Source organism: Myripristis murdjan, chromosome 22, assembly GCF_902150065.1.
Source record: "Myripristis murdjan chromosome 22, fMyrMur1.1, whole genome shotgun sequence".
Classification (NCBI taxonomy): domain Eukaryota; kingdom Metazoa; phylum Chordata; class Actinopteri; order Holocentriformes; family Holocentridae; genus Myripristis; species Myripristis murdjan.
In genome coordinates, this window is record NC_044001.1 from 13,872,798 (window position 1) to 13,884,469 (window position 11,672).

Below are 11,672 nucleotides of genomic sequence, written 5' to 3' on the forward strand. Positions count from 1 at the left end.
AGGTCAGTGCCAAAAAAAGTACTGACCCAGCCCTACCTGTCCCCGACCACAAGGAGAGATCTCTTTCTCTCTCTCAACCTTTCCAAATAATTCCTGGTTACCAACACAATTACCTGCACACAAAAGGGACAACCTCCATTCCTTTCTTCCTCCATCTCTCTTCATCTTCATCCATCCCTCACTCCATCCCTTCCCCTGCAATCCAGGTGCGATGGCTCTGCATCACTCCCAGTCTGGGTGGTCTCTATGCCCTCAGTGCACTGCAGAGTATCACCTGCTCACCGCTGCATGATATTAGTTCACGCATATACTCTTTTTGTTCTTAATCACCAAATGTCATCTCTAAATCTATAGCCTTGCCTGTGTTTTTTGCATAGCCCAAATTGATTGAGAAAGTGTTACTAGTGGCTGCTTGGTGTTTCTACTACCTGGAACCCATGTTATGTTTGATAATTACTTTGATTTCAATTTAAGAATGATTGGGTTCTCACATGGTTAAACTTTCTAAAATTAAATTTGACCAGATTGACTTGACTGTTCAATGTAAGTGTCAACATCCACACAAAAGATAGTTAAAATAGAAAAAAAGAAAAAAAAAAAAAAAAAAAAAAAACATAAAACAACAAAAAAAACATATGAACCCTTGAACAAGGTGACCTGCCTTTGGGGATGCTTGATGTGTGGTACAGTTCAGAGCACATGCTAATGCAAAACCACTTTTTTTTTTTCATCTGTTTATGTGTATATTATCCAACCCAAATGGACTGCTGGCTATGTAGAGGAGTAATATGTGCCACAATGGCTGACAGCTATAGAATAACTAGGCCCCATTATGGCCACAGTGTTTTTCATGTCCAGCCAGAGGCCCGATGTTTCCAAAAGGCTGATAGATTTCTTATCAGCCTTGTGTGAAACTCCCTCCATTGTATGTTTCCTCTATATTGAACTGCTCCATTTCTGTTGGCTTGTGTTGTTTACCTGTTTGATCACCTATACCAACTCCAGTAAATGAATGTGTAGCTTTAGTAGCTGGTGATTGGTATGCTTTGAATTATGCCTTGCATTGGGATGATAGCATTTTATGCTTCTTGTGTTTTTTGGTGTGAGGGGTTATTTCTTTATTTTGCTATGTTGACTTTTCTTTTGCAAGAGATTGCGGCTTTTGCGGTTCATCACCATGATCATTGCATGGACTAATTTTCCCATTTGCCCCTCTCCTCTCCCTTCTCCCCCTGCCACTTCCCCTTCTCTTCCTGCTTTTGTGTCTTCACTCTTTACTATTAATCTGTGATTTGTAAACTGCACCACCACACTTTCTCTCTCTCTCACTGTCTCTGTCTCTCTCTATGTCTCTTACTCTGTTTCTCTTTCTCTCTCTCTCTCTCTCTCTCTCTCTCTCACTCTCTCTCTCTCTCTCTATCTCTTCTTCCTTCACTCTCTTGCTTATGGCAGCCACCCTTGCGTTTTCTCTTGCAGCGGCGGCTGCAGCCGCTCAGGGTCCCCGCCTCATAGCGGCCCCTACAGGTCAGGTGCTGCCTCCCCCGGCACTCCGGCCCCCAACGCCAGCTGGCGCACCCATCATGAACATCATCCGGCCCACTCAGATGGCCGCCATGCTTCCCAATGGCACCCCAACTCTGGTGCCTCCGACACCGGATGGCGGGATTATCTACACCACCCCGTACGACTACCCTTATGCCCTGGCACCCACCTCCCTGCTGGAGTACCCCATCGAGCACAGTGGGGTTCTAGGTAAGAGACCCTGGGGAAGCATGGGTGCAGCGGGTGTGGCAGCGACCGCCTTTAGCCAGCCCGGACAGGAGGGCAGCTTATTTTACCCCGGAGCTGGGGTGCTGGACACGGCTTCCATGAGCCACAGTCAGGACTTGTTGAAAGGTAAATATGTGGTGTCCACCTGAGGAGCGATACAAGCAGACAAACAGGGTGGAGGTGCTGGTGAAACTGTTGGTGAAGGGATGACCAGCTGTGTGGCTGACATGGACGCTGTAATAAAAAGGGCAAAGGGGGACAGGCGTCATCTTGTTAGGGCTATGCTCCTGGAACCTTCTTTATGATTTATTGTCTAAGTGAGGTTGTTTTACTATTTTAGTTCTTCTGTCACCAAACTGTTATGCTCTCAGGTTTACATAGCCTCTGTTCAGCAAGGTTTATATAGGAGGACTTGCCTCAGTCTGAAATTAGGCACGCTGACAGAGACACGCTCACATACAAACGCAGCCTGCTCTCTAGCCCTTTCATGCACTGGCCCAGAGGCATATTCAGGCTGGCGGCAGATCCCCTTGGATTTCTGCAGCTTTTGAAATCATTTCTCTGTGCTGTTCTCTGCAGGCAGGCCTTGATGCCTGTAGAAAGTCCCCCTCTCATTCCCGCTGGGGATGTTCATTAAATTCCTCCAGTCTTCGCTTTTTTTTTCCTCCCCTCTCTCCATTGTCGTAGCTTCACCCCTCTTGAACTTCAGCTCTGTGCTAATACCTGACATTCCCCTTAGTTTCTGTGTCACAAGTATAGTTCGATACAAGGGCCTATATTATTTTCATTCTCAGCTGTACTTTAAGCCCAACAAATACACTACCAAAGCGAAAACTGAACACATTGAAGAAATAATTGAGTCTGATGTAAGGCCATATGTTGTATTGAAGCTATATTTATCAAATGCAAATCAGTTTCCCATATTCAGACGTAAGACCTTTTTTTTCAGTGGGTGTTCCTGCTTTAATTTGTGTGGTACACCTCAGGTTTTGTCCATGGCATCATGAGGCAGCATCAGACACAAGTGTGATTCCACCTGACCTGTTGTGTTTGAGGAGCCTCTGGGAGTCATGTGTAGAACAGGCAGGGGCGACTGACTGGCTTTTCTCTCTTTAACTCACAGGGTTACACCAGCTTAGTGCATTTTATTTACTCACGCTATTGATCGGTGCCTTCAGCTACATAGGGCCCTGTGGAACACACACACTCGTGCACACAAACACACACACACATACACATACACACACACACTCACACACACAAATGCCTTGGCTCTGCTCTCTTTGCTACTGTATCTAGCCAGCATAGGCTTTAGTTGAGTATAAGGAAACGTCAGGCCATCTGCTGCTTCAGAGTGGTGTAGGTGGCTCTGTAGTCATCAGCCAAAACTGTGAATTCAGAATCACTTTTTCCTTGACAAGTCAAGCCTTTAAAATTTTAGAACTTTCCTCATACTCTCCAGCTTCCTCAAGGAGGGCTTGATTTTCATTTTCTCCTCTTCCCGCAGTAAGTGCATAGCCAGCTTTCGCACCCAGGATGTTGTCAGGGTGACCCATCTTGGAGGTCCAATAGGCTACCATTAGCCAATGAAGGTTACAGACACAAATCTCTTTAAAGGCTCTTACTGTAATGAAGAGAGGAAAAATGCTCTCCAAAGTATCTGGCTGCACACCAGCAGAGAGAGACTGTCGTTTCTGGCAGCAAAAGTAAATCTAAAATATTGACACAGATGCATAAAAGCAGCAGAGAGATGACCTCCAGAGTGCTAAAATGGCATCTTGTTTTGCTGACTTTTTTTTTTTTTTTTAACTTTAGGGCCATTACATTAGGGCTTCACTGCTTCTCCCTCTTTTTATGATACTGCCATAGCCCTCAAGATCTCAGTTTTTTTCACCACAAAACCTGAACATACTGTGGCACACAGATCAGTTTGTTTGTGACATGTATGCTCACCCAGGGAGAAATTACACGTAGTGGGGAGAAGAAATCAGCTGTGGCAAATTTAGGAGGAAAATGACAACCTCTGCTGCCAGTGAGCAGATTGACTTGGAGAGAAATGGTGAAAGAGGAAATGAAAGTGGGAAGAGGGAGAGGCAGGTGGTGTCTGCCACTATTCAATTACCATCAGCGCTCTATTGGATTTCCCCACCTTTCAAAATAAAGAGACAAATTTCTCTCAATCCCCCTCTGGATCCCATAGGAGGAATCACATTATTTTTCCAGACAGCCCAAGAGCCTGTACCCCCTGCCCGCCCTTCAAAGAGTCCTCCATATAACTTTGAGCACTGTGGAATTTTATTACCTAAGTTATGCATTTATAAATACCAAGTAAAACTCCAAAAAGTTGTATTATTTTTATTTTATTGCAATTTTTGTAGGCGGAAAATGATCTCTGTATGGTGTCTATATGTATTATATTCTGTATTATGTTATTCTATGTATCGTATTATCTGAGCATTATAAATGATACGGTTAAAAATGTGAATGTGATTACTGTAAAAGATGACTGTTTTTCTCCCTCAAAGTGAATGGTTTCTAACCTTGTGGACCTGTTACAATCTAGGTGCAATGGCTTCTAAAGTGAGACGGCATGACACGCGGGTCCATCCTTACCAAAGGATTGTGACCGCTGACAGAGGTCAGTTTAGTCTCTAAGCTACACTCTGCTGTTGACTTATGCATTGCAGTGATTATTATGCCTATTATGCCTTGATGCCTTAGTTGGGAATTTGTACATCGTCTATAGTGTATTTTTTTGTTAATTATTTTTCACCACCGCCTTCCCTCCCCTATACATCCACACACCAGCTAAATGGTTGACTGTGGTATGCACATTTTGTTTACATTCAGTACTTATATACATAGAGTACATATATATATATATATCTTTATATATATTTTGAAGCTCAGGCAAAAGTGATGTTACCATCTTTTGGTTTACGCAGCTGTGAACCCAGGATTGGTAGTACTTGGCAGGCAGTGTTTAAGGTGTTCAGTGACATTCCTCTGATGCGAGATTAGAGCCTAAAACGGGCCAGGCTTGTTCCCATACATGATTTATCTCCTCAGCTCATAAGGAGCAGCGAGGAGAAGCAGCTCTATACTGTAACCGCTATCGAAGAGACCTAGTAGGCAGGAGACTAGTAGCCGTGCTGCTGCCAGACACCATTTCTCATTGGAATTTAATTTTATTTTGGATTTTATTTTTTTATGGAAGACAGACACACGCACAGACATAAGCTGAAGTAGCTTGCATTATCTCCAGTGTATTAAAAATACTGAAATAAAGCTAAAATACACTTTTAATATTTCAGTTGTACATGAGGTACTGTCATTTTATATATGAGCATTTTATATCAAATGTATTTATGGTTCTTGTGTGTATATATATACATAAATATATATATACATATAAAATATACTGATAAATAAAGAGAAAGAATCGGAAAACATCGATTCATCTATTCATTGCACATATAACACTAGTCTCTGTTACCCATCACATAACTTTAGTTATTGTAAGTCTCCTTACCACTAATCACACTGTTTGTAACTTGCATTCCAACTTGAAAGAAACTAAAACACTAGATTTTTGTTCTATTTTGTTTGTCTGTTTGACCTCTCCTTGCTTCTGTTTGTTGGTTCTGGGGGCAATAGAGCGCTTTGATTAAAACCACCGAGCTACCTGATTCAGGGTGGGGGCTTAGTAGTTGGGATCATGATGTAACAACGTCATGATTATAACCAGATTAGCTGGGTTTATCTCATATTGGCGGGGAAATTAGGGTGGGTGGGGCAACATGAGATTGCATTCATTTTATTGTTAAAATGATGTCATTCCAGTCTCTTCTTGCTGACACTAATATCCTTTCTATCTTTTTTTTCTGTTTGTTTTGTTTTTGTTTCTAACCACCTAGCCGCCACCGGCAACTAACACATGACCTTCTGACCTCTGAACTCTTCACCCAATGACGAGCCGCCCCAAGCCTGCCTGCTGATCAGTTAACTGGTAATTGCCTTTTGCTTGCCTCTCGGACGCAAGTGAGAGAGAGAGAGAGAGGCGCCTGCCCGTACAGTTACCCTAACATGTTTTGACAAAAAAAAAAAAGAAACGAACACAGAATCTTCATAGAAACACAACAAAAACCCCAAAAGTTGTGTAATATTCATTTTTTTCCCTCTGTTCATTGAGTTCAATTCCCATTCTTTCTCTTTCTTTTTCCTCATGAATCATATTGTGGGTGGATGTGTTATTACTCATAAATCTGCACTGAATTATATAGCAATAAAGACCCCACCCCACCCTGCCCGCCCCCAAACCCCATCAATCTCCTTTGGCTATTGGTGATCTCACCAATATGAATCAAACAAAACGCAATTAAATCCAAACCATTTGGTCTCATAGTGATGATGTAAGCCCCCTTAAAAGTTCCCCCTCCCAAAAATACCTAAGAATCCCAACCTACTCCCACCCTGCTCTAACACCCAAATATCGGGAGAGAAAAAGAAATGGAAGGAAAGAGAACGTACACTCACACCAACTTGTTTAATTTCTGTCATTTTCACATGTAGTGCAGTTGTTAAGCTCTAAGACGTAATTACGAGCTGACACATTCTGGGTGTGCCCCTCAAAACGGCTTTCTGTCTGTTTTTAAAAGCATGGCTGAATTGATTGCAAATGGAGCTTTTTTTATGATTTCTGTGTTTTTGTTCTGTTTTCCTTTTTTTTTTTTTCCATTTTGAGTCATTTTTCTCCACTTGATTTTTGGTGTCTCTGTTGTTCACATTTGACTAATTAACTTTGCTCAGAAGGAGTAGCCAAAAAAAAAAGGCAGGTGGTTAAGTCTGGAAAAACACAATCTGATGTTTTGAGCAGGTAGCTGAAACTAGGAATGCTCACGACCGAATGGGATGGTTACAATTTGGGATGAAGGGTCTGTGTGTTTTTTTTTTTTTTTTTTTTTTTTGTTTTGTTTTGTTTGTTTTTTTTTTAATTCATGCTGTTAATGAAAGTAGGATGTGTTGCGGTTTAGGGGACATTGGAACAGTGCATATAGCCTACTAGCTACTGACCATTATTGTACCCCCATCCACACTACATCCATTATACAGTGCCTGATGTATTTAGAAAAAATATCTCAATGAATTAGCTGAGCTGTGATCTAAAAGACAAAAAAAAGTATTAAGTGTGCGTATTTAGCCAAAGGGTTTCCCAATGAGTTATATATCTATAATTGTGTATCTATCTCGCAGAGGGCTCTCTTCATGATTTTAGAGTTTGGAAGGGTGTGAATTTGTGGTGCCTGCCTTCAGCTGGAATTGACAGCCAGTCAGTTAGATGATTATCCTCCCATTAATGGTCTAGTTTGTTGTGAAGAGATGAACACAGGCAGTTAACACTAAACAAAGATGCTACTCAATTACAGTACATTGCTGGGGGGGGAGGGGGTCTCTGAAGTTTTGTACATAAACACTTTTGTCTCTTTTTAATATCTGCCTTCTATTTTGAGTTGTTTCATCCACAACCGCATTGCCAAAACAATATTTATGTTGTTGTTTTTCTTTTCTTTTTACATCTCAACATTTGGCCAATTTGTTTCTGTGCTGTTTTTTTTTTTTATTATTATTTTTATTTTTATTTTTAACTCAGTTAAAAATATATAGTAATTGGGACATCAGGTTGGCCAATATGAGTCACCCTGCATATAAAAAAATGATTTGCATTTTAATTGTTTTAGTATTAAACCGTTTTCTTTTTAACTCTTGGCAAATCCCCCGAAAAGCTCATCCACAATGTGTCACACCTCCCTGTGATCGTAGTCTCACTCCTGAGCCCATGATCTTTTGTTTAACTCTTTCTCAAGAAAAAAATAGGATGTGAAAGCCATGCCTGCCTGTTCAAATTGCTTTATACATACCTGTTAAATATATAAATATATATATAAATATATAAAAATGTAGATACCTGTCATTGCATATACAAATACAGAAGAGAACAAAATTAGATAATTTTACAGGGTGCTGGAGAAGAGAAAAAAATCTATTTTTGGCAATTTTAGCTTTTTATACTTAACTTGCAGTTACAAAATATGGTTACAAAAAAAAAAAAAAAAAAAAAGTTTAAAACAGTGTAATGGAAACCAGAAAAAAGAACGGGTGAGGAAAAATGCTGTTACTTTGGATATTATTGGCTAGGAAAATTAAGACCAAAACAGTCAAACCCCCTAGGGAAGTTGCAAGAACTTGGTTTTCGAGAGCAGTGAGATAGACACCCCGAGAGGTTAAAAGGATAAAATCAAAAAGTGCCTTATCAACAGTCGTTTCTGTTTTCTGAGTATTGCGATTATGTTCAATAATATCCAGCACCAACCAAGATGGCGCAGAGAGGAATGGCTAGTGTTACACGCTCTAAAGAGGTGAGCAGGGTAGCTCCCACCATGTCGTGGCGCTGCCAAAGTTATTCTATGCAAAAAGAATAGCAGTCGTTTGACCAGCTAAATATGTGCCATGGTTTGTCTTCCTGATTTTATTTTTTATTTTTATTTTTTTAATTTCCTCTCCTTGTTGACCCTTTACTCTGCCATATGAGCAAATTTTGTTCTCTTTTATTTTTATTTGAATGATTATATGAATTATTGTCTTGATTTTTGGTGACTGTGACAAACGCTTCCAAGAACAAATTGAACTGCCAATAGCAATGCAGTATTGTCTGCCAGGACATGTTTTGATCATGAGCTGAGAAAAATACATCAAAATTTGAGGAAACTGATCAGAAAGGGTATTGGCAGAATGCCTCCGTTTGTTTCAACAGCTGCAAACTGAAGCTGCATCCAGTCCATGCCAGTGTCTCCCCATGTCATTTTGACACTGAAGCCAACTATTAATATAATCATAAGATTATCACCAACATCGAGCTGCTGGATATTGAAACAAGCCCCGAGCATCTCTATTTCACAGCCAAATAGTTTTCAGTTATTGAAACAACTGACAGTTTATCGCCGGAAGGTAAAACAAACTCTTTAAGATCAAATTGAGGAATTCTTAAATCCTGATACCGCCCTCGGCAGTGTGTTCTTCTATTCATAGATCCTCCATCATGCTGTTACACCGAAAGGTCAATGAATTTTTTTTTTTTTTTTCAGTGTTATTATTATGAACTCTTTCTTTAAAATGAAATGCAATATTAAAGTGGAGCAAGAGATGGCAATTCAGCATTTGACAGTATTAAGAAAATTCCCTCTGCAATGTTACAACTTGCTGTGTCATTGTAAAAGGCTGGATAAGTCCATCAGGTGAAAGGTGAACTCTATACCTACCGTATTCTCTCTGGCCTGCCTACTACATGTATGATAATGTAATTAACAGCCATTGTTACAGGTTTATAATGTATTTTTCTAATCTCATTTTATATGTATATTAATCATGTTTCTGACTGCTTTATTTTTCTTTTCTTTTTTTGATGAAACTCACTGCGATTTTTTTTTTTTTTTAAACGCCCCTCTCTTTCTCCTCCCCCCCTCCCACAACCCCTCTCTCTTACATCTTGAAAACTGTCTCTCTTGTGGGGAGTGTTGCCTTTCCTAGTTACATTTTGTTTTGTTTTCTTGCCAATTCCTAGCTTGTTTAACTCATTAGCAACTTTATTAGTTTCCTTGTCATAAGTATTTTTACATGCTTGCATTTAGTTTTCATGGTGTATGCTGTTATTTTTCTTATTAACCTCTTGGCATTTATTTTAATAAAACATTCTTAGTAAGAATTTTACTAACTTGCTGATATTTTTGTCTTGTGTTTTTAACCAGTTTCATGAATGTACTACCTTGGTCTGGTTCACGGACTAACACGATTAAAACTGGTGTCTGGCCACCATCACTTACACTGACTGATTGACACACAAACACACACACACACACACTCCTAGTTGCTGTACACGCACACACGCAGAAACACTCATTAAACATGCTCAATAAACATCCACACAGCCTAACTGGAAACTGCACGAGTTGATATCCGTCCCTCACGCCCGCTCACGCACTCTCACCTTTGTGCTGGAAAAATCTGCTGACACTCTTCATACCCCAACCCCCTACTCGCCCCCCCCCCCACCCCCACCCCCCCCACACCGCTGCTGTGTCTCGTCTGTGTCAGTGACAACTCTCTTGTCGGTTGTCCTGTCCTCCTGTGTCACTGAACCTGTGAGACAGCAGGCAGTCGCTGCACTGGGATTACAAAAAGTGCCGCGTTATTTGAGGTGACCGGTTAACTTTTGGGCCAGTTGTCCTCTCTTCGGTGAAACACGCTCAGATTAAAAAAAAAAAGAGAGAGATTTGTCACAACTGTGCAGCAGCGCACCAGCATGCATGGGCTACTTCTCATTGGATCCAAATGAAGCCTAATCCTGAGATAAAACTCCATTTTCCCCACTCTTGTCTCAAACCATTATTTTAGCGCAGGACATAGTCTTAATCTGTGCTACTGGGAGTGCCCCCGTGCAGAAACACAGCACATTAGTCATCTCAAAAGGATTAAATCCAACTGCGGATCATGTCGAGCAGAACCTCTCATCACCACACATTACAGACGTAGCGAGCTGTTTGCAACGACACACACACTTGGGACAAATTTATAGATGACAGTTGTGTGATAGTCTAAAGCTGTCCCCAATCTCTTTTATACATTACTGACATCCGATGCTTCCATGGCTTGTTATGCCTGGGTAGCGAGCGGTACAGTTATCACCAGCTGTTGTCTGTTTGGTGAACGCTTCCCCCCGCTCAGCTCGTGGGCTTATTATTGATATAATGGCTAATACCGAGCCGTTTGGGAGCACCCGTAATGCTTAGAAACACACCACAGCAATACGAATTACTTTGGGATCAAATCAAACTGTTTCTTTCCAGTGTAAAATGTTGATGCGGCATTAAGCTAGCTAGTATTTATTGTTGTTTTTTTTGGGAGTTTTGTCTGAAACACTGCCAGTGTGTGTTGCTCATTCTACTACAGTGTCAGTGCACTTGTCCTTGGGTTCATTCAGCTCTTTTTCTCTCTATTCTGCTTTCTTCCTCCCCCACTAATTCAAGGTATTGACACTGACACACAAGCAAAAGATTAACTTCATTAATATCTTTTTTATTATTATTACTTTAACCCACTGAGTGATGCCTCCAGGTGTTTTTTTTTTTTTTTTTTTTTTTTTTTTTTTAACTTTCAAAGTATCTGCACAACAAAAACAACTTGGCCTTAACCGTTCTAATTCTCCTCATGTCTCAGCAAGCAAACAAGGATTAAAGTGTCTAACATCTATCTTAACATTCTCTCCTCTCCGAAATTAACATTTTGTTTCTTTGATCTGAAAACGGGTGGTTTCTCCTGTTACACCTGCTTGTACACCAGCAAACTAGAGAGAGCTATTGGATTACTGGCAGCCGGCCAAAAACATTTTTCTCCTCTATTTATAACTATGCTTTTATATGTTTGGTTTTCTCAACCATAAGCTGTTTCTGTTCGTGTAGGGTCGGCTTTTCTTGCTTTTGATTGGCCTCCTCTGCGCCGAACAGGAGAACTTGAGCTAAAATCCGTCCGTTAACAGCAGATATATTTATGCTGTCACCAGCCGAAGTTTTTTTTTTTTTTGCCTTTTTTTTTTTGCCTTTTTATGTCAAAGAGGTTTTCAATGGCTCGCCTCAAAAAATTGAGCTGATGAAAAAGAGAGTACGCGGCAAGATTCTCTCCAGAGCACAATGCATTACAAACACTGCCGAAAATATTGCATATGTGAGTGACAAGTGCCTTTTGTGAGATTGGAAAATTATATATTTTTGTACTTTATCGTTCAGGTGCCAATTTTCTGTCTCCCTTTCTCTCGCCCAAAGCTTTTTTTCTTCCCTCTCTGTTTTTTTTTC

General features: G+C 40.6%; 1 protein-coding gene across 4 annotated transcripts in view; it reads left to right on the forward strand.

Moving 5' to 3' along the window:
• The window catches only part of qkia (QKI, KH domain containing, RNA binding a), an 85,574-nt gene extending 74,103 nt beyond the window's left edge, over positions 1-11,471 (forward strand). Inside the window, exons 6-8 of one of the 4 annotated variants that reach the window (XM_030044172.1) lie at positions 1,453-1,896; positions 4,334-4,408; positions 5,688-11,471. In XM_030044172.1, the coding sequence (XP_029900032.1) occupies positions 1,453-1,896; positions 4,334-4,408; positions 5,688-5,704 (536 nt within the window). In that variant the 3' untranslated portion in view covers positions 5,705-11,471. The remainder of the gene's footprint in view (positions 1-1,452; positions 1,897-4,333; positions 4,409-5,687) is intronic. The other 3 variants (XM_030044174.1, XM_030044173.1, XM_030044175.1) reach the window with 3 other exon arrangements.
• Positions 11,472-11,672: the final 201 nt, after the last annotated feature.